This window comes from Neomonachus schauinslandi, chromosome 13 (genome assembly GCF_002201575.2).
Source record: "Neomonachus schauinslandi chromosome 13, ASM220157v2, whole genome shotgun sequence".
NCBI classification, from domain to species: Eukaryota; Metazoa; Chordata; class Mammalia; order Carnivora; family Phocidae; genus Neomonachus; species Neomonachus schauinslandi.
In genome coordinates, this window is record NC_058415.1 from 41,199,517 (window position 1) to 41,223,735 (window position 24,219).

Sequence of the window (24,219 nt, forward strand, 5' to 3'; positions counted from 1 at the left end):
GAACAAGCCAGAGTGGGAAACCAATACCACACCTGAGCCTACAGCATGCAGTGGAGGGTACACTGTCACCATAGTCCAATACGAGCCACACTTGTGGAAGAGGACCTGCCTGACGAGAGCTATGGCTGCTGAAAAATGGGGAATGCACTGGAGCAGGGGGAACAGAGGAAATAAATACCCTAACCTTCTTTTCTTCCCTTTTCCTTCTTTCTTCTTCCACCCTCTTAATCTCCTGCAGGTGCACTCACTGTCCAAAACCAACCGAGAGGCAGAGGGCAGAGGAGCCCAGATCATGCAGTCTATAGAGGTCAGCCTTTACAAGCAAAACATTGTTTGTTAAAATAATTTAACAAAACCTGTCACTTCTGGAAATACCTTGATGAAATTCTCTTCTGATGAACTCTTTGGAGTGTGCCATCTCTCTTCCTGATGCACCTGGGCTACTTAGGACCCGATTTCCCTCTGGCCCTGGGCTTCCATGAGACAGCTGTGTAAAACCCTAATGGACTCCCTTTCTGCTTACAGTCAGGGTGGGGTTTTATTACTTCATGGAGGGCTATAAATAATACGCTTCATTGCTTACTATTTTATGGAAGAACCTGCACAATTAAGATTGTCTGCCGTGTCAGGCCTGGCTTCACTCCACGAAGATGAACAAATATTTTGTTCCTCACAAATAAAGTCATGTAAAAACTTACCCTAGGCTAACTTACCTTGTGTGCCTGTGTGATAGAAACATGTATACATCTCACAGTATATATGTTTTTGAGAAAAAGTCTATTTCAAATAGGAACGGGGTATTACCATGTGATGATAGGGCCGCCTTAGAATTTGTTACAAAATTAATTCAGTTACCTCCAGAAAGGTTTTCCAGAGAGATCCTCGGCTCTGCAGTATGGCCAGTAGGCAAACAGTGCTTTACTTCCTTTTATTACCTCGTCCTCCCTTTCAGTTCAAGATATGCTCTGTATCTACTCCCCAATTCAGGAAAAGCAATCCATGGTAGATGGTTGCAATTTTTTGTTTGTTTTTGTTTTTACTTGCTTTTTAAAATGGGATGAATGAAAATTGTTTTCTTGGATGAATTTTAGTCCTGAGCTGATCGTAGCTGCCAGCTATTCTCTTCCCCATCTTCTTCAGCCTTGGTGGTCTTCCACGGTAAATGTTTGTGAAGCAACAGTAACCCCCCCGCTTATCTTCATGTCGCAGATGAGGCAAAGTTTCAGTTAGTGTAAGACCTTCAGGAATTTATTTACTTAGAGGATTTACCGGGATTTTCTCGAGGGCGATCAGTGTGATAGTTCACACCTTGTTTCCTAGTGCTTCCAAGACTGTTCTCTCCTTCCACCCTGCTCCCCCTGCAGTCTGTTTTCTCTGTAGCCACCAGAATGATCATTGGAAAACCCAAGTGAGAGCATGTTATTCCTTTGCTTTAAATCTTCTTGGGCTCTGCATTTCACTAAGCATAGAAGCCAAAGTGCTAGCAATGCCTTGCAAGACCCAATGTGGTCTGCCCCTATCCTTTATCACCCCTTTGACGTCCCCTTGTACCTCTCTGTTTTGGCCCCTCTGGCCTCCTGTTGTTTCTTGAGCACACCAAGCATGCTCTTGCCTCGGGGGCCTTTGTGCTGGCCATTCTTTCCACCTGGAAAGTTCCTCACTTAGATGTGTCTGCATGGCTCTCTCTCTCTCTCGTCTTTTTATTTTATTTATTTTAAAAAAATTTTTAAAGGTTTTTTTATTTTTTTAAGTCATCTCTGCCCCCAATGTGGGGCTTGAACTCACAACCCTGAGATCAAGAGTCACATGCTCTACTGACTGAGCCAGCCAGGCACCCCTCTCTTGTCTTTGAAAATCTATGCTCAGATCTCACCTCCATGAAGCTTACCCGCTACTCATTCCCATGCCACTTGTCTCACTACCTCTTTCCCTTTTCTGCTCTACTTTTTTTCTTCCCCAAGCACTTGCTGCTGTCCAACATTTCTAACAGACTACACGGTGCATTTATTTTATCTGTGTTAGTCAGAATTCTCTGAAGAAACAGAACCAGTAGGATAGATGTAGGAATGGCTGCCGTGGTTATAGAGGCTGGGCAATCCCATGACCTGTCATCTGCAGACTGAAGACCCAGGAAAGCCAGTGATGTAATTCAGTCTGAATCCAAAGACCTGAGAACCTCGCGGCTCCCGGGGTCCGAAGGAGGAGATGGAAGATCCAGCTCAAGAAGAAAGAAATTATTTGTCCTCCTTCCACCATTTTGTCTGTGATGGGGGAATAGGGAGGCAATAGGTTGCCTCACCACTCTGGTGAGGGCAGATCTTCTTTACTTAGTCTACTGATTCAAATGCTAATTTCTTTCAGAAACACCTTCACAGACACACCCAGAAATGTTTGCCAGCTATCTGGGCATCCCTTAGCCCAGTCCAGTTGACACATAAAATTAATCCCCACAATATCTAAGCTCCAAGAGGGCAAGGATCTTTGTCCCTTTTATTTACTAATGTACTTTAAGCAGCTAGATCATTCCTTGCATAAAGCAGTCACTCAGCAAATATTTGTTGAATATTAATGAACAAAAGTGTGAATGAATTAATATCAAGTCAAAAGTCTAATTTGCATTTTAATTTTTGAGGTTATAAAGGTAGTCATGGAGTCCAAATTATAGCAGCCTTTTGGGTAGCAATCCATACGGAGTCATCAGGAAGATTGACCTTAAGTGGAAAAGATGTACAATCTTACATGGGCCATAGAAATGCCACCTGGATTATCTACTATCATTGGGCAAGATAGTCTCAATTTGCTTGAACAGGGACATTTATTTCCTAGTTCTGCTTCCTACTGAAATTGAAGCACAACAGCTGTTCATATCTCATTTCTTTTCTGGTGAAAATTCTTCTAGTAGGGTGTGTATGGGGAGAAATCCTTTCCCACTTTGAACCCTTTCTGCCTGGAGTGTTTCTTCTAATACAGTTTCACCTCTGCCTGAGGATGTTAGCAAACATATAGAATGTAACTTTTCTTTCCTTAGGTTCCTGAAAGAAAGTTTTTCTTGTGGCTCAGTCTTGGATCCTCCTCAGGGTGGTTGACTTTCATGTTGACTGAGAGCCCTCTGACCTTCTTCAACCTTTCCTTCCTTGAGGAAATCATTTGTAATACTCTAGAGGTGTTCTTTTTCTTTCTACTGGGGAGGACCCTGGGAAATAATAGCAACAGCCTTTGATGCCTTTAGGTGTATATATATATATATATCACCCAGGAATTGGGCAGTCTCAGGGACGGCTCTTAGGATGATCAGGACAATAAATTGGACTTTTCCTCTCCTCTCTCCTTCTTTACTTCTTTAATAAAGGACTGTGGTCTAGATCTGATATCTTCCTGAGAATTTTAATTGTTCTTGTGAACCTCATGGCTGGTACCTTTTTTTTTTTTTTTTAATTTTTTTATTCTTATATTATCCCCATACATTGCATCATTAGTTTTAGATGTAGTGTTCCATGATTCGTTGTTTGTGCATAACACCCAGTGCTCCATGCAGAATGTGCCCTCCTCAATACCCATCACCAGGCTAACCCATCCTCCCACCCCCCTCCCCTCTAGAACCCTCAGTTTGTTTTTCAGAGTCCATCGTCTCTCATGGTTCGTCTACCCCTCCGATTTCTCCCCCTTCATTCTTCCCCTCCTGCTACCTTCTTCTTCTTCTTCTTTTTTTTTTTTCTTAACATATATTGCATTATTTGTTTCAGAGGTACAGATCTGAGATTCAACAGTCTTGCACAATTTACAGCACTTACCAGAGCACATACCCTCCCCAGTGTCTATCACCCAGTCACCCCATCCCTCCCACCCCACCCCCCACTCCAGCAACCCTCAGTTTGTTTCCTACAATTAAGAATTCCTCATATCAGTGAGATCATATGATACATGTCTTCCTCTGTTTGACTTATTTCGCTCAACATAATACCCTCCGGTTCCATCCACGTCGTTGCAAATGGCAAGATCTCATTCCTTTTGATGGCTGCATAATATTCCATTGTATATATATACCACATCTTCTTTATCCATTCATCTGTCGATGGACATCTTGGCTCTTTCCACAGTTTGGCTATTGTGGACATTGCTGCTATAAACATCGGGGTGCACGTACCCTTTCGGATCCCTACTTTTGTATCTTTGGGGTAAATACCCAGTAGTGCAATTGCTGGATCATATGGTAGCTCTATTTTCAACTTTTTGAGGAACCTCCATACTGTTTTCCAGAGTGGCTGCACCAGCTTGCATTCCCACCAACAGTGTAGGAGGGTTCCCCTTTCTCCGCATCTCCGCCAACATCTGTCGTTTCCTGACTTGTTAATTTTATGGCTGGTACCTTTTAACTGGAGATTTATGGGTCACTGAGAAGCTGAGGATGCTTATAAGAGCGGCACACAGGTCTCCTTCGGTGTCATTTGCCAAATTCTTCTAGCTTACTTCTCTCACCTCCCAATCCACTTCTCACTTACTTCTTTCACCTCCCTTACAAACCAAAATTGGCCTACTTCATCATGCTTGTTGTTTCAGTTTGCAAAATCCAAGGAAGTGACTTCAGTAAGAGTGGTCAACATCCTCTAATGGGATCATTAATTAATCACACAATTATGAAGGCTAAGAAATCCAACACCTGCAGCTGGCAAGCTGGAGACGCAGGAGGATTGATGGTATAGTCCCAGTTTGATTTTGAAGTGCTGAGAACCAGGAGAGCTGCTGGTGTAAGTTCCAGGCGAAGTCTGAGTCAAAAGGCAGGAGAAGACCAATGTCTCAACTTGAAGACAATCAGGCAGAGAGAAAGAATTCCTTCTTATTTGGCCTTTTATTCTATTCAGACCTCCAGTGGATTGGATGAGGCCCATCTGCTCTGGGGAGGGTAATCTACTTTCTCAGTCTGCTGATCCAAATGTCAGTCTCATCCAGAAACATCCTCATAGACCCACCCAGAAAAAATGTGTAACTGAATATCTGTGTCCCAGTCAAGTTTATGCATAAAACTAACCATCGTATCCCCTCCTCCCCTTACTCTTAGCCTGTAGTAACCACCATTCTACTTTCAGTTTGTATGAATTTGACTACTTTAGACACCTCTTATAGTGGAATCATATAGTATTGGTCTTTTTGTGATTGGCTTATTTCACCTAGCACAAGGACCTCAAGTTTCATTCATGTTATAGCATGTGACAGGAATCCTTCCTTTTTGAGGCTGAATAATATTTACATTTTGTTTATCTGTTGAGGACCTTTGGATCACTTCTACCTTTTGGCTATTATGAATAGTCCTCCTATAAACATGGAAATATCTCTTCAGACCTTGCTTTCAGTTCTTTTAAATATACACCCAGAAGTGAAATCACTGGTCTATTAACTTTTTTTTTAAATATTTTATTTTTAAGTAATCTCTGTACCCAACATGGGTCTTGAACTCACAACCCCAAGATCAAAAGTCTCATGCTCCATGACTGAGGTGCCCCTGGTCTATTAACTTTTATCACAGAACATTAGTGAAATGAGGCCATTTCCATATTTTATTCACTATAAATTGAGTTCCCTGGTTAGAAGGAATGCTATGTGGATTATGTAATTATGAATAAGATGTCTTGTAAATTCACAGATGGTGATTTCAGCAGAAATACTATGGTCAGGGAAGGAAAATCTATACCCAGAGTTAGTGCCTACTGTAGTAAGAATGAAACATTGCTCCTTCCATGATGGAAGTGACTTAGTATAATCAACTTGCCACCAGGCCCTAGAGATGGTGTCATATCGTGGGTTCACTGTCTTTGCTATTGATAGATTTTGCATACAACAGGGGTTGTAATCCTATCAGTCGTGGTGAATGGATGTCTGTGTTGCTGAGCCCATGTATTCCCTCCATCCTTGCTGCCATGACCCTTTTGTTTTAAGGAAAACAAAGGTGGTAAGGACAAAGGTGGCTGGGAAGAGATGCTAGCTAATAGCCACAGAATGCCTCATCTTGTCCTCCTGATTATTAAGATCCTCTTCTACTGATTGTTCTGGGCACAGTGCCCATTTGGAGAGGTCTGTCCACACACTCTTGCCCATATCACCTTGCTACCGATTTTCCAGTTGTGTTCTTTTCGAGTCCCTGACCATTTTTGTTAAATGTTAGCTCCTACCCACACATTGGTGTACATTTGTACTTTTGGTCATTTCTCATTCCAGGTGAAATGACAGGTCCATTACTTGTCTGACTACTGGCAGGATTTCACTTCATCACTGTCCTTCAGGGCCACCCTTGAGTGGGGTTATAGTGCTGCAACTGTTTACTTTTAATTAGAGTCAGCATATACAGAACCTTCTATATACTGAGCCCATTTCTTCCATTAGTCAACAGGTCATAGGGAACCTTCCATGGATTCAGGTTGTGGATTAAGAGGGGAGGCAATATAACAGGCATAGGGCCCATTCGAATCTGGACTGTTTGCTCATGTAACTTAATTATGCCTTCAGGATTTGTTTGAATCCAGTTTTGTATAGACCACTTTCACTTGATGATAGAGTGCTGTTGTGCATGCCCATATTTATGGATTGGTGGATCAGACAGTAATGATTTTATGATGGGCAATTCAGGTCTCATGGTAAATTGGTGGCCATGAATGTATTATCTGCTGAGGACCAGTAGCAAGTGTAAAGCTTGATTCTCAAGAGGAGAAGAGTTATCTGTAGAGGATGACTTGCTTTGTTCTGATACCCTAAAAGTTTACACTGTGATTCTATGAGGACCTGCCAAACTTGACCTGCGGGAGCTTGAGCCGTCAGAATGCTGTCATCAACTTGGTAGAGAGCTAAGTAGAACTTGTGAGGTCTTTTGGAATGGAAAGTTGATCAAGATTTCTATAGACTAGATTCTGCTGCAGTTGATATAGCTCTGAGGTAAAGCTATGAAGGTATATTGCTGGCCCTGACTGTTGAAGGAAATTGTTTTGGTAGTTTTTACTAAAAAGATGGAAGAAGTAGCTTCATTCCAATTGCTGAGAAATGTATTGACCTGTTCCAACAATGGAACTACATCTTCAACTGCAGCTGCAATTGGAATCACATGTAATTATGCTTACAGTAATTCACTGTCATTCCCTAAGATTCATCTGTATCCTGCGCAAGCTAGGTAGATGAGATGAGTGCTGATGTGGTTGGAATCACCATCCCTGTATCTTTTAAGTCCTTCCCAATGGCACTGATCTCTGCAGTCTCTCCAGAAAGGTGGCATTACTTTTGACTTACTATTTTGGTAGGTAAAATTTTAGTGACTTCCACTTGCTTTTTTTCTATTTGGTTTTCCTCTGTCAATCCTCCACTCCATGGGTCAGGTAACCAGTATGGATAGGGTGCCAGTTTCTGCATTTGTCTTTTCTTAGTTCTGCATTCCAAACCAGGGAAATAAGGTGGGTTCAGGTACCTACTGGGCCCACTGGTGATAGAAACTTAGCCAAAACTCAGTCAATCTCCTGATTTCTGTAAGCTCCCACCTTAACTAGTGAACCACAATAGTATGTTAGTTCTGTAGGAATTAGTATCAGCTCAGATCCAGTGCCCAGCTATCCCAGTGATTAACCCCTTTCTCCAGTGCATAGTCACCTTGGTAAATGGTTGCACGTTTCTTTGAGGAAGGTGAGGAGGAAGATTCACAGTATGATCTTCTGGCAGTATGTTAGGGTTTCCAAAGGGAACCCCTCCTCTTTATTCAAGAGATACTGGGTCTGTGAACTAGCTCAAGTCTGATAATTGATTGAGAGCCAAGACTCTTTTCTGTGTTGATTTAAGTTCTACCTCTGGTAATGAGACCTACAATTTTTCTACTTATACAAATCAGATAACATTTAGGTAGAGTGCCTATCTATTTTAGTCCTATGAACACCATGATCAGTTAGCCAACACCAGTGATCTCTGTGGGTAAAACCATTTTGTTTACTGCTTTGATTTCGTTATGATGACCATGTCCATTTTGTTTCTGGAAGTTAAGTACTGCCACTTGGCCTTTGTCACCCAGATCCCATCATCCTCACTGAATTCAGGGAACCCAGCTTGATAGCTGTTATCTCTGCTCACAAAGCTTATTGAGCCACACAGAGCTAGCTCACCAAGGACGCTGGGGCTCCCCTCACCAATACATTTACAAACACTGGTAAAGAAAGTGTTTTCTTGTTTTTTGTTTTTTTGTTTTTTTTAACTTTCCCTGGAGACATAGTTAGGGGGTGGGTGAGCAAGACTTACATAATAAATACTCTCCATATGTTAGAAAAGTTAGAAGTCATTTTCCTTAAAAACTCCAGAATGGGTACCTGTGTTTACAAGATAAGGAAGATGTTTGTTTATGATCTCAGTGAGTAAAACAAATTAATATACAGAATGTAGTCTCAGTTTGAAAAGCATAACTGCCAACAAAATGTTTATATTTAATGCTTTTGGAGTGAAAAGGGAATTTTCTTGGTCACCAATGTATTAAATGTTTAGATTTTCTTAGGTGAAGATAAAACCCATTTGAATGTTATTTTCTGTGTCTTACTATGTGATTAAAAATCCACATTAAACAACATGGTTTTTTTTCCTATTCTGAGGTTGAACATGACTACGCATGTTCTATATGTATGTATATATACATATATACACACATACATACACATATGTATTCTTTTTTTTTAAAAAGATTTTTATTTATTTATTGAGAGAGAGAGAATGATAGAGAGGGAGCATGAGAGGGAGGAGGTCAGAGGGAGAAGCAGACTCCCTGCTGAGCAGGGAGCCCAATGCGGGACTCAATCCTGGGACTCCAGGATCATGACCTGAGCCAAAGGCAGTCGCTTAACCAACTGAGCCACCCAGGCACCCCACACATATGTATTCTTAAAAAAAAATCTCAGTCTTTTGTCTTCTGTTGTCTCTCCATTCTTTCTTTCTTTCTTTCTTTTTTTTTTTTTTTTAAGATTTTGTTTATTCATTTGAGACACAGAGATAGAGAGAGAGAGAGAGAGCATGAGCAGGGGGAGAGGCAGAGGGAGAGGGAGAAGCAGGCTCCCTGCTGAGCCAGGAGCCTGACGTGGGGCTCAATCCCAGGCCCCTGGGATCAGGACTTGAGCCGAAGGCAGATGCTTAACCATCTGAGCCACCCAGGCGCCCCTCTTTTTTTTTTTTTTTTTAAAGATTTTATTTATTTATTTATTTGAGAGAGAGAGAGAGAGATCACTAGCAGGAGGGAAGAGTAGAGGGAGAAGCAGACTCCCTACAGGGAGCCCGATGCCGGGCTCGATCCCAGGACCCCAGGATCATGACCTGAACCAAAGGCAGATGCTTAACTGACTGAGCCACCCAGGCGCCCTCTCCATTATTTCTTAATAATTCTCCCCTTTTGGGGTCTTGCAGGAAACTGAAGTAGATAAGAGAATGTTTGAAAAGATTGAAGAGATAGACTTAACCTTATTCATCACAACTTACTGTTTCTACTGTGGAACTATAGGTTAATGAAAACCAGCTTGAGAAACAGTGGTTTATTTGGGTCATATGAAAATATTTAGCTTTTGAGCTTGTTTAAAAGAAAACATTTAAATCGAGGGCTTGGAACCATTTCTCCTACCTCCCTCTCTGCCGTGGGCTACTCATTCAAAAAAAGATTTGCCTTTATGTAATCGTTCTAGGTAAGTATATACCTAAGAAACATAGAAATTGAGTGTTCTATATTAGCATAGCCGTTTCTAATCTACCATGAGATCATGAAAGAAAGATATACCCTTGACGAGAGATTGATTAGTCCCAAACAGGATGGAAAATTCATTCTTCCCCAAAAACCTTCTCTGGTCAGAAGCACTGCCAGTTGAGGTTGGCCTTTTTAGCCAAATAATTATACCACAACCTGAGTAGAATTGTTAATCAGAATCAGATTCAGGTCATTTGCTTCAAATCACAAAAGATAATAATGCTTAAATTGTCTGAAAAATAAAATCATGATACATACCAGAAGAGAATATCACTATAAATAATAAAACATTCACTGGTTATGATATGGATACACATACATATATTTTTATATTTAATGTGTTATGATGTCGAGTACAAATACAAAATAAAATGTGAAAATTCTCAAAAACAAAAACAAAGGGGCGCCTGGTGGCTCAGTCGTTAAGCGTCTGCCTTCGGCTCAGGTCATGATCCCAGGGTCCTAAGATCGAGCCCCACATTGGGCTCCCTCCTTGGTGGGAGGCCTGCTTCTCCCTCCCCCACTCCCCCTGCTCGTGTTCCTCCTCTCTCTATCTCTCTGTCAAATAAATAAATAAAATCTTAAAAAACAAAAGCAAAAACAAAAAAAAAGATTTGCCAAGGCAAACCCAGAGTTGAAATGTACTTAATATTAAAAGTGAGTGAGAGAGATTGAAACAGGTAGCAGTGATGGGAAAGTATAGGTTGGCCTCCAGGTACTGAAACATTTAAGTATAGGGAAAGTTGGAAGGTTTTGAGTTGGTATTTTGAAATATAAAGTGTTCTAACACATTCTGTTCTTCATTTGGACTTTGACCTTTGAAAAGCCATTTATGACCACTTTTCAAATTATTTTCATTGCTCTTCATCTGTGAATTTTTAGAGCTTTCTTTGAGATCATTAATAGGTTATTGTTTCTTGTAATATTCAGGGGTTAGGATATTTTAGATTAAATCAAATTATCAATAAGGTCCTGAGTCCTAGTGACCCTTTCTTCTTATTTATAAGCATTTTTCCATGTTTCCATTTATAAGAATTTTTATAATGGATGTGGATAAGACTTAAAGCATACTTTGTACTTCAACTAAACTTTATTGTATAAACATTTTCAAGCAAAGAAACTTTATTTTATGTAGAATATAATAATATGCATGGGTCAGTAAGGACAGGGCATTTTGTCCCCTTACCCTTTAACACTCATATTAAAATGGTTTTATTCTTCTGAATTTCTAAGAGGAAGCTTTCTCCCTTATTGTAAAAGCCAGCAGATTTCCCGAGTGTCCTTGGATGATTTATTCATGGCCTACTTGTGTAGTAGCAAAAGAAAAGAATTACACATTACATTTTTTTTTATCTTGTGCAAGAGCAATTTAAAAAAAATATATATTTGGTAAGACCTTTAATAAAATTTTTAATGAGTTGTCTTTCTAACTCATAGTAATTACAAAGAGTACTGTCTCCTCCATTATCATGGCTCAGAGCAGTGTCTTTTTTTTTTTTTTTGCCTAGCTGGGATATGTGTTGCTTCCATATTACTTTTGGTTTTTTGGTTAAATATTCTTCTTCTGTTTAAGAAAATCTGAGGTGAACCCACACTTAAGATAGTGTTTAAATTATACCTGGATGAGTATAGTAAATTTATTAGTAACATTTTGTCCAAGATTAAAACACTAAATATCACCAATACTCTGATATAAAATTAGTCTATCATTAACCAAAATTTTTCCTTCCCTCCTGCCTTCCTTTCTTTCTTTGTTTTTTCCTTTATTATTGCCTTCTTCCCTATCCTCCCAAAGTTCTAGCAGTTGAATACATGAAGAATGGATAAATGATCTCATGTAATTATTTGTTTACTATCGTTCCTCTTTTTTTTTTTTTAAGATTTTATTTATTTATTTTAGAGATAGAGCAAAAGCATGTGCAAGGTGGGGGTGGGGGGAGAGCAGAGGGAGAGGGACAAGCAGACCCTGTGCTGAGGCTCGATCCCATGACCTAGAGATCATGACCTGAGCTGAAATCAAGAGTTGGACACCCAACTGACTGAGCCACCCAGGTGCCCCTCTTTCCTCCTCTTTTTAGACTGTAAATTCTCTGAGGACAGAGACTACACCAATCTTATTCACCTCTATGCCTTGGATTAGTATGTAGTAGGAATTCAGTAAAGTATTTGAATGAATGAGTCAATGAATAATAAAACATATATTACGAATGCTTCTTTTTGAAATCATCCTTGTTAAAAATATGTTTCGTGTCTATTGAAATAGATTGTAAAATATGCTGGGGAGAAATTATAATAGGAAAAGAGAAATATTTTTAATAGCATATTTTAACATTTGCTACTTGTTTTTTAACAGTAAAAGAGAAGTACAGTGAAAAATCAATTTAAAGTGGTTTTTAAAACTAAACTTTTGATGATTTTGGATTAATCTTTTGAACTACATTTGACCATGTGACCTTGATTAGCTCAACTAACTTATGGCCCAACTAAATTAAAATAGTTTGAGGGCATAATATGGAAATACTCATATTTTTATAATAAGTATCAGTTTTAAGGGTTTTAATTGAAACATGATGTGGGCCTGTGTAGATAATAGCATTTTTATTATTTATTTCAAATTGTAACTTGAGAATTTTAAGTATTGAAGAGTATTTCCAAGCATAACAGAAAATTATGTGCTCTTGGGTTCAGAAATTATTATTTAAGCAAAATAGGCCTGACTGTTCAGAAACACAAGGACCAAAGTAAGTGTATGTAACTTCCCAAAACAATGTTAGTATATAGACTGTTCATTTAATTGTTGGATAACAGGTGTGTACAAATTCTTCAGTTATTTAGGAGATGGGGGAAAAAAAAAGAGCTCACTACTAACTACAGTATGGGCCTAGGTAAGGTAGGAAGTAGCCATAAATTTGAACTTGATACATTATGAACTTAATTTGATCACTTGTTTAGAAAGGCTATTAATGCTTGGCTATACAGCAGTATACTTTGGAGAATAAGACTCTACTCAATGTTTCATAACATGTTTTCAGCTCTATCTAATTGTAATATCTCTGTTACTGTTTGCTTAGCTTTTGTCTCTTTGTGACTTTAGGATGTATTTTCATCTTACATTTTTCTTTAGGCATCCACAAGGACAAAGATAAACCTCCCAGCTTCTCTGTTGTCCTTGAGACTTTGAGGCGTACCTTGACAGATTACCAGAACAAGCTGGAAGATGCATCTAATGAGGTAACACTTGCACTGTTTGGCTCCACACTTAGAGCCTTCAGCCTGCAGCACTGTGGTTCCGTGCTTGTTACAAAGGTCAGAAAGATTGGGAATGTTGAATTGACAGCTTCACAGATACAAAAAGTAATAAATTGTCTGTCACTGTTCTTTCTTTAAGTGTGGCCTAAAGTCGTGTCTCACTTACGTTTTTGTAACTCTAAAGTCATCCCATTATTGTCAAAGTTACGAGGACTCTTGTCACTTCCTGGCCTTCAAAATTTATCTACTTTAATTTAATCAAAAAACGACACAAGTCATCTAAGTTAACATGTATTCTATTTAAATGTTCACGTGTTTTTAGGAAATTAGGAATAGGTAGTGGAAATTTAGGTTTTGTCAAGATTTTAGGTTAAGATTTCTACAAATTATGGGAGTCTTAACAAAACAAGAGAGAGGTTAGTTCTCATTCTCTAAAGGACTGTTGTTAGAAGTTTTCAAAAACAAATATCTGTTTGATGTAGCTTGGCAGTTTTTGGTTTGCTGATTAAAAAGCTCTTGCTTCTATTTTTCATCTCATTTGTATTGTTTAATGTGGGTTGATAATTTTCTTGGGTATTAAAATATTTTAGGGATTTATGCTTTAAAAATTGAAGAGTTTGTTTAGTTGGCTCTTGTCAAACTAGAGAGTATGAAATAATTACATGAAATACAATTAGCAAAACAACCAACAGATTGTTCAAACCAAAGACAAGCCACATAGCATAGAATTTAGTGTCTATCCTTTTGTTTATTTGTTTCTTTCAAATAATACAAGGCCACGGAATCATTGTATTTCACATTTCAGAAGAGGTTTATTTTACTTTAGTTTACCACGGTCAACAAAGAAGGAAAAGTGAGTCTTCTTAATACTCTCTGTATTGTTCAAAAGGCAAAAAGAAAGTGACCATTGAAATAATTAAATTTCTATAAAGAACAAATATTGCTAAGTCTTTCCTAGTGAGACAAGGCAACCTGTATTGTTAGTAGTTTATGAAACTCTTCTGAGGCCTAGGTCTGGAAGCTGCAGGGTAACTAGGAACATATTACCCACAGCGAATTGTTATTTGGGAGGATGAATGTCACATGATCCTTAGCACAGTTGAAAAGTCGACTCAGCAGGCTTTGGCTTAGTAATGTGCTTTGTTGTGAACCAGTGCCAGAGACAGCAGTGGGGAGACCAAGGGGGTGGCTGCAAAGAAAGCAAAAAGAGCAGGCTGACAGAAAGAAGAATGAACTGTCAAAGAAAATAAATCACAAGCGGAGCAGGACCAACTGATGACCTGCCACAAGCCTTCCCAGTAGGACTGCATGTGACCGACCCTGAAGTTGTCATATGGAGTGAGAGACCACCGAATACCCTCATGATGTATAGAAAGAACAGTCTTCTGCTCTGCGCTTTTTTTCTTTCCTTATAGATGCCAGTGCTTTTGGAGTTTTGGTCCAGTAGGATTTTAAGAATAAAGTTGTATTTGTTTACAATAAGAATGAAATCCTTTATCCAGCCATCTAGTAAAAACACAGTTACATCACTGACATTTTAAGCTTGAATGCTTTTTCTTTTTAGACATGTGGACTTGTGACAGAAATGACATAGTTAGCCAAAAGAAAGACTTTTTCAAGACTCTTAATCACTATTGGAACATTGGTGTTTAAGTAATTGCCTAAAAAACATTTAAAGATTAGCTTTGGAATTACTCACCCTTGAAAAACATAAAAAAAGTAACTTACATTTTCTTTTATCAGCTAAACAGCATGAATGATGCTAAGGAAAAGGCATCGAGTGAACTTGATTCTACCAAACAGAAGATAGAATCTCACACTAAAAATATAAAGGTATTATGACTTAGAATAACTTTTTCCTTTTGTATTAAGAAACAAATATGATTATCTAGGGAATACTTTAAAGTGGAGATATCTGAAAATGTATCTCCCTATTTTTTATTAAGTATATTTGGGTACAATTTTGATTTTTTTATTGTTGATCAAAGTAACAAGAATGTATTTTTCATTAAAAAAAATAAAACTTGGTTGGAACTTATTTTGGTTAAAGGAAAGATGTATTTCCCAGATTTAATTATAATACCATAGATTCAAAAAATGATTTAAGATTTAATGCCCAGCCTCAGATACGTATTCAACATATTTTATTTACATAAGCACATCAGTATTTGGAGTCACTTTTCATCATTTTAGGGTGGAGCAATTGTTTTTAGAGCATCATGCCTAGTAATGGGCTGAGACTGCACCTGGCTAAGGTCCAAGACAAGAGTTTATTTTATTTTCTGCACTGGTTTTATGTACTACATCTTTGCAAAATGATACCGAGGCAAGTCTCCGAGTTGGAAATTTTATGTGTTGGTTCGTGTTGAGTTTGTCATGGACATACTTCAGTAGAATTTGTTAATAAGGTTGAAGAAGAAATAGTTCAGAATTTTTGTCACACACTTGAGATTTCTATTAGTATTTGGAGTCATTGGGAAGTAAATGTTCTTATAGTAAATGTAAAATATTTCATTTGAAAATGTTATTTACATGTTATGAAAAATTGTTTTGAGCTACCAAGCTTTTTTTTTTTTTTAAATAATGAACTGAAAGGAAAACTCCTTTTCAAAGAGCTTTTAGGAATCAGGTATCTTATGAACATTTTATGTTTCAGTGTTAAAACTTAACAGTTTTTTCTAACTTTTGAGCTAAAATGGTAAAGTCAGAAAATTGATTCAATAAATTACTGTAATGTTTAGCATTGTAGCCAAGTGCTTGTGCTTGTGATTCTTTTATGGTAGAGCTTGGAGGTCTTCATTATGTATTTTGTGTTCGTATCCTCCATCCCTTTATTGGCCGGCCTTCATGCAGTCTCTTTATTTTGCATCTCTGACAGGACCTTCAGGAAAAACTGGCCGATGTCAGTAGAGAGTTAAGTCATTTACGCACTAAATGTGCAGACAGAGAGGCTCTCATCAGCACGTTGAAAGTGGAACTACAGAATGTGCTGCACTGTTGGGAGAAAGAAAAGGCTCGAGCAGCGCAATCGGAGAGTGAACTGCAGAAGCTTGCCCAGGCTTTCCAGAAGGATACCGAGGTATTACCTGAGACAGGACGCCTGGCAGGAAAGGCCTTCACGAATCTCAGTTTTCTAAATTTACATACATCAAGTGGCTGTTTTTACTCTGATTTGTTCTGAGCCGACTCTTTTTGAAATATTCATGCCAGCCGCACAATCGGTCACTCCATTACTCTTGTGTCATCCTATTTTGGAGAGAAGTAATGGAGTTTAACCCCTCTGTCGCTTCTGTGACTTCATCTCTCTATTTAGAACATCATATCCCAAGCACTGAGGCTCCTAAAACAGTCCTTTCAAAGTTTGCCTATTTGCCGGTGACAAAATTATTTTTTATTTCAGTAGTTTAGTAGCTGAACATGGTGGAAAGAATATGTTTTTCGTAATCAGAAAGAACTGGACTTGGCTTGTGGTGCTCCTGTTTACAAACTGTGAATATGGACGAGGCGCGCAGCTTAGTCTGTCCACATCTTAGTTTCTTATTTGCAAAACAGGAATAACATCTCCTTTAATAGACAGTGTCCTTACTCTTTATAATGGTAGGATATTAACCAAAATTTAGGAGAAGACAAGTCCCACAATATTGAAACTTTATTTAGATGCTCTTGAGAGTTGCCTATCCATTTTTATTTATAAATGAGTTCTTAAAATATTATGACAAAACTTCTCTATTCTGTATGAGCCTGTGTGAATGGAATTGTTATATATTCTTTTACCCATGGGATATAGAACTAGTTTAGCTAGTGTGGAACCAGTTTATCTGAGTCGTCCTGCATATTGAGTTCATTACTCCAACAAATATGAACATGAATGCCAAGAGAGTAAAAAGGAAACATTCTTTCCACTCTTCTTACAGTCTGGGATTTAAATTGTGTCCACATGAAGGGGCTGGAATTGTTCTGCACATCAGATAATGATTAAAGGAAAGGAAACTAGAAGCCTGCCTGTATTGTAAAGTCAGCATGTCTACGGCATTGTGGTTGGGTTCAACATGTGTGAATTGATTTTGGATCTTGAGATTCTCTTTTCACGCCAAATGGATGATTATCATGCATGGTTTATCACAGCCCAAGCAAAAAGGACATAATGGCGACACAATGAATTATCCTTTAGGATGAACTCGATCACTTGGCAAAATGTGGAGGGCGAAGACTTTTAGTGCCTGAATATTACATTTGGTTGGTTATATTTAATAAGATTTGTGAACATCTCAACCCAGTTGAAAATGCAAAAGACATCTTTAATTGCTTAGCAAAGAAAAAGGCATAACGTATTTATGAGGATTCTTCTGATATCCTAACTCAAGTTTGTGGTTGTAACTACATATTAAAATTTTTTGGTTTTAACTTGTTATATTTGGGAAAAGGTAAGGTAGCATATAGAGAGAATTAGATATACACGTTCATATATGTATATAAATATATGAAAAATTCGCCACAATTTATAGTTATACAACCTTTACATATACCATATACAGTTTTTCTTATCTAGAAGATTAGCATTTCTATTTTTTCCCTCTCAAATTTTCTCCTTTAAAAGTTTTCTCTCAAATATTAAAAAAATTTGAAGGAGCTTATTTTATCTACAAAAGATATCCTTTTGCAGTTTTACACTGACCTCGTCTTGAGTTCCACTCTTGGGCACTTTATAGATGAAACACCTTATAAAGAGAGCCATTTGGCATTTCAGTAAATAAACTCTTTCTGTGTGTTCAAGATGGGATCAGCTTTTTACTGAATTCTATGGCATAGTGTTTCTGAGTCGTTAAACAGTGGATGGCTTAGTTACTACAATGGCAACATAATTTTAAAAAACTTCTTATTACATATTTCTAATTGGACAGTTTCAAAAATATGTCTTGGGCAACTGTGTCCATTTCTTTTTGCCTGTTACTTTGTGATATTTAAGCACCTCTAAATGCCCAGTGTGCCACATACTATATGAACTTACAGGGAAAACGAATGAGCCCCTCTTCCATATCTTTCATATCACTGTCTGCTTTGCCTAAGGGGCTGGGGATAGATTTCCTATAAGTGGTAAGCAAACTGGAGTCTCTGGAGGAGGAAGAAAGCTGAGTAATTGTGTACATGTAAAGCACAGATATTGGTGTAACTTTGTCTTTAACAGAGTTGAGTAACACTCTTCTCTCTATATTGGTTTTCTGACTTAGAATAACATCTGTTTTGGCGAATGTAAATATGAAATTATAGAATTACTGTCCTGACATCAGGACAAAAGTCAAAAGGGCTTAGAGACAATTAGTGCAGATAAATCATGTCAGAGCTGAGAAAGGTGATGCCTGAACAGGCACTTAGGTCATCCTCGGAGGAGCAGAGCTGGGGTCAGAACCCTGGTCTTCTGGCTTCTAGACTGCAGATTTTGGTTTTGAATACCAAGTTTAAGCAATTCCAAGTTTTTATCTGGTGCTTTTGAATGTAAAAAAAAGTCACCCAAGATGACAGTATAAAAAAAGTCACCCAAGATGACACTTGGGTATTTTAATTCCTTTCCAAGTTTTTAAAACAAATCCTTCGCCACACGTAGCATGTGTTTTCCTTCTTACAGTGTTGATATACTGGAATTAATTTCTTTTTTTTTTTCTCACAGGAGAAGCTAACCTTTCTTCATACCTTGTATCAGCACTTGATAGCAGGCTGTGTGCTCATGAAACAACCAGAAGGCATGCTGGATAAATTCTCTTGGACCGAGCTTTGTGCAGTCTTGCAGGAGAATGTTGATGCCCTGATCGCAGACCTCACCAGGGCTAATGAGAAGGTAACTGTCCTCGGGCACCAGATACCTCTATTAAATTCAGTGACATTTGTCCACATCACAGTATCATTAAGAGGGGCTGACATTCATCTTATTTCAAAAAGAATTTGGATGTTAATAATTCAATACCATTAATTATGGCTTGTCTACAACTCAGTTTGATGCCATTGCTGTGGGCATGTAAATGTGACTGAAGTCTGTATGAAGTCTCTAAGCTCCACAGACTCTGTGCAGGACATGCTAATACTACTAGCCAGTATTAGCCACAGGGACCTAATTAAAAGAAAATAAATTAATCTTACTGATGAAGCAATTCAAAGAACTTAGTCATTTACATTAATAAACCAACTCTTTATGTAGCATAAAATAGAAACAAGACACAGTTATTCAAAAACATGATCTTAAAATTTTTGCCCAGGAAATAATGAGGTGTTACTTTAAAAGCACTTAAAAATTTAAAATTATGTTAATGGTATTTCTTGAATTATAACCCACTGTGTATTAACGGACCCCATTCAGTGCTGTAGCATGTTCAAAGTATACATGGTAGCAGAAAACAGTGGACTTCACCAGCCCAGGAATTCAGTCTTTCAAAAAAACCAAAAAACACAAAAACAACAAGCCCTCTTTTGGTTATGGAAGACTTAAATGGCTTAGCAGACCAACCTATTCCACCCTTAAAGATACTGATTCTCATCCTGGGTCTACTGAACTGGTCAGGACTGTATTATGTGGTCTGGTTTCCAGATCTTAGTTGCCATGGCATTTGGTCTTATGCGACATGTAGAAAAAAATTGTTACCTAAGTTTTTTTTTTTCCGCCCTCCAATCTGTTGAACTAATGAAATAGCATCTTGGCCCAATTTTACAGTGAGAACATTTTACCTTGGTTTGATTGGCAAACACAACCTTAGGCACTGAGAAGTAGGATTGAGGAAATGAGGGAGTAAATCGTGAGAAGCACAGATGCTGTTCCTGATTGTGAATGTGTGTATAATGGGTTTGAAAATTGATAATTTGATAATTAAAATGAGTACATGTTTGAACCCTCTGAGATGGTATTATGTTTTAATAGTTTTAAAACATCATTAATTGTCATACACGTTAGATGATGATTTTCTTTCCAGTGTTTTGAACGTGAAATAAAAAATGGTTGTAACTTTCTGTTTTATTCTATGTAAAATGTAGATTTATAAATCTCATCGAAATACTTTATTTCCCATTGAGATATGTGAATAGCTTGAGCTTTGGTTCTAGAAGTAAAAAGAGGGCACGTTCTGCATGGAGCACTGGGTGTTATGCACAAACAGTGAATCATGGAACACTACATCTAAAACTAATGATGTAATGTATGGTGATTAACATAACAAAAAAATTAGAAGTACAAATATTCTTAATTTTCTCAGTAAAGTTGATTATATAATGAGTAACTTTATTAGAAAGAGAAAAATGATTTGTGATCTAAGCACACATACATACAAATGACCCCATTTTCTCCTAAAATATGATAATTTGTCCTACCATTTTCTGTTTCTTAGTTTTTTTGCTTTCATTTTAACTTAAAACTTTTATGTGAACTTAAGGAACGAAACATAGTAGATGTGTGGCATTTGGGGAGGTGCTACAAAGACATGTTTTGTGAGCATATCTCATTCTCTGTTGCGTATCCCCATTTAGATAAGTCACCTGGAGTATATCTGTAAAAACAAGTCTGATACGATGAGAGAACTTCAGCAGACCCAGGAAGACACCTTTAACAAAGTGGCCGAGCAGATCAAAGCCCAGGAGAGCTGCTGGCACAAACAAAAGAAGGAACTGGAGCTGCAGTACTCTGAGCTCCTCTTGGAGGTGCAGAGGAGGGCACAGGTACTCTGCTTCTGCAAAGAGCTTTAGCAATAGGGTGCTCAGTCTTGTGCTATTTCGAGTGTTTTCTTTTAGTACCAAGGCCAAATCAGTTTAGAACTCTTTGAGAACCACATAGAACTTGTTAGGCACACATACATATGATCATGCAAACACACACACATACTCACAAATGGGTGTGTGTGCGCGCTCGTGCATCTGTGTGTGTGCGCACGCATGCGTGTGCCTGCATGTGTATTAAGGATTGTCTTGTACCTAAGTTGGAAAGTAGATAGGTTTCTGGTTAAGACATCCTAGACTGCACTGATCAATTAAATGCTAAAATTGTATTTCCTTTATTTATTTTTAAAACAAAAGGTTAAGAGATTTGGTAAAATGTTATCAGTTTTAGTGTAGATACTCTTTTATCCAGTTTATTCCAATTGTAGGGGTTCATGTGTGAACCATCATTTTAATTCATTTGGGGTTGAAATTTGTTATACCTCCTAACATTGTATAAGAACTAGAGTTATAGTTGTAGACCCCATAGCAAAATAATTGACTGTAGGATGTATCATGTCTTCTATGTTGGATTCGATTGAGAACAGAAGTTATGAGTAGTTAACATGGCTATATTTTTTCCTATACAAATTATTGTCCTCATAATTTATATTGTTAACTGTCATCCCTGCCCAATCAGGAATAACTTAATGCTGGTGTACACTTTCTTTTGGTATTGACTTTAATAATAGTTCATGTGTTCCCAAGATAAGATACTTAGGAACCTGACTCAGTATTTAACCTCTTTATTTGGTCCATACATATATTGGTTCATACTTATATTGGCAAGTTTAATTAAAAGAAAGAAATCATATTATTTTTTTTGTCAATAAACAGTTTCAGATTGCTTAAAATAACACCATTCTGCTTTCCCAAACATAAGGGCCCTATGTGAACTTATGCCTTCCTCTGTGAATTTGAATGAATTAATACTGTCTAAAAGTAGCCATGTGTTTGGTGTTGTACGGTGCTGTGTGATACGGTTTGCATTTTCTACTACTAAGTAAAAGACCTGAACAATTTATTACAGTTTCTTTAGAGGTAGCATTGACATACGTGAAGTGAACAGATCTTAAGTGTACAGCTTGATGTTTTGATCAATGCAAAGATCCATGTAACCATATCCCACTTAAAACTTAAAGTATTTCATTACCCCAGAAAGTTCTTCTGTGCCCTCTTCCAGTTTCCATTCCATAGGCAACCAGTATTCCGATCCTATCATCATAGATTAGTTTCACTTGCTCTTGAGTTTCCCCTCAATGGAATCATTCAGTATGGAGTATTTGGTGGTTGGCTTATTTCACTCAAAATATTTTTCGGTACTCACCCATGTTGTTGTGTGTGTCAGTAATTCATTCTTTTTTATGGTCAAGTAGTATTCTATTTTATAATTACACCGCAATTTTATAGATTGTGAGTTGATGGATATTTCAGTTGTTTCCAGTTTTTCACTATTGTAAATAAAATTGCAACAAATATTATTGTAGAAGTGTTTTGTTGACATATGGTTTTCATTTCTCTTGGTTAAGAGTTCAATTGCTAGATCACAGGATAGGTGTATGTTTGTAAAAAAAAAAGTATCAAAGTTTTTTCCAAAATGGTTGTATCATTTTCAATATATGAAAGTTTCTATTGTTCTTCATCCTCTGCAACATTTGGTATTGTCAGTCTTTAAAATTTTAGCCATTCTAGTTGTTTTAAAAAGGTATTTCAGGGGCGCCTGGGTGGCTCAGTCATTAAGCGTCTGCCTTCGGCTCAGGTCATGATTCCAGGGTTCTGCGATCGAGCCCCGCATCGGGCTCCCTGATCAGCAGGAAGCCTGCTTCTCCCTCTCCCACTCCCCCTGCTTGTGTTCCTGCTCTTGCTGTTTCTCTCTCCGTCAAATAAATAAAATCTTAAAAAAAATAAAATAAAAAGGTATTTCCTTGTGGTTTTAATTCATATTTTCTTGGTGATTAATAATGTTTAGCGGTTTTCATGTTCTTACAGGTCATTCTTATATCTTCTTTTGTGAAATATCTCTTCAGTTATTTGCCCATTAAAAAGTTGGGATTGTTTGTGTTTTTATTATTGATTTGTAAGAGTTCTTTAGATATTCTGGATATAAATAATTCTTTTGATGATCACAAGTTTTAAGATTTTGATGAAGTCCAACCTATAAATCCTTTTGAGTATTTATTTTTATGTGGTAAGCAATGTGTGTATACTCCAAAGTTGTGCAGATAATCTCCTATTGTTTCTGCTAGAAGTTTTATTTATTTATTTATTTATTCATTTATTTATTTTTAAAAGATTTTATTTATTTATTTGACAGAGAGAGAGAGAGCTAGAGAGGGAACACAAGCAAGGGAAGTGGGAGAGGGAGAAGCAGGCTTCCCGCGGAGCAGGGAGCCTGATGCGGGGCTCGATCCCAGGACCCTGGGACCATGACCTGAGCCGAAGGCAGACGCTTAACGACTGAGCCACCCAGGCGCCCCATCTGCTAGAAGTTTTAAAGTTTTAGCTTTTATGACAAGGTCTATGATCCATCTCAAATTAATTTTTGTATTTGATGTTAGGTAGAAGCTGAGATTCATTTTCCCCCTGTATTTATTTATTTTTCCCACATCACTGTTCATAACTTTACTTTCCTCATTGAATAGCCTTGGTCCTTTTGTGAAGACAAAACAAAACAAAAACAACTGACCATATATAAGAACCACAGGTTTGTTGGGTATACCTAAAGTTTTGCCTTTTCCAGGATGTCATATAAATGGAGTCATACAGTACGTAGCCTTTTGGGTCTGACTTTTTTTCACTTAGCAAAATATGTTTGGAAATTATTCATGTTGTTGCATATATCAGTAGTTCATTCCTTTTTACTGCTGAGTTATATTCCATTGTATGGCTGTACCACTGTTTGTTTATACTTGCTGATGGGCCTTTGAGTTGTTTTTATTTTCTAGCAATTATGACTAAAGAACCTGTTGTGGATAGGTTTTTGTGTGATCATAAGTTTTCGTTTCTCTTGGGTAAATACTTAGAGGATTGTGATTTCTGGGTTATATGGTAAGTACATATTTATATGTTATATAAATGGTTATATGATGAAAACTATGAAATTGTTTTCCCCAGTGGCTGTACCATTTTGAGTTCCCACTAGCAATGTGAGGGAGTTCTAATTGCTCTGCATCTGTGCCAGCATGTGGTTTGATAATTTTTTTTCCTTTTTAGATAGTCTAGTAGGCAAGGAGTGGTTGTGGTTTTAATTTCCATTTTCCCTAATGAATAATAATGTTGAATGTTTTTTTCATATGCTTTTTGCCATCTGTATATATTCTTGGGTAAATTATCTGTTCATATCTTTTGCCCGCTTTTTAATTGGATTGCTTGTTTTCTTGTAGCTGAATTTTGAGAGTTGTTTATATATTCTGAATAGAAGCCATTTGTCAGGTGATTTGCAAATATTTTCTCCCATTCACTTAAAAGTACTTTTGCAGAACAAATGTTAGGGGTCCAATTTT

At 37.6% G+C, this 24,219-nt stretch overlaps 1 protein-coding gene across 1 annotated transcript in view; it reads left to right on the plus strand.

Moving 5' to 3' along the window:
* Positions 1-24,219, plus strand: part of CCDC171 (coiled-coil domain containing 171) — a 310,199-nt gene that overhangs the window by 102,925 nt on the left and 183,055 nt on the right. The window contains exons 11-15 of the mRNA XM_044920762.1: positions 12,861-12,967; positions 14,729-14,818; positions 15,864-16,064; positions 18,651-18,818; positions 20,492-20,680. Coding sequence (XP_044776697.1) covers positions 12,861-12,967; positions 14,729-14,818; positions 15,864-16,064; positions 18,651-18,818; positions 20,492-20,680 — 755 coding nt within the window. The remainder of the gene's footprint in view (positions 1-12,860; positions 12,968-14,728; positions 14,819-15,863; positions 16,065-18,650; positions 18,819-20,491; positions 20,681-24,219) is intronic.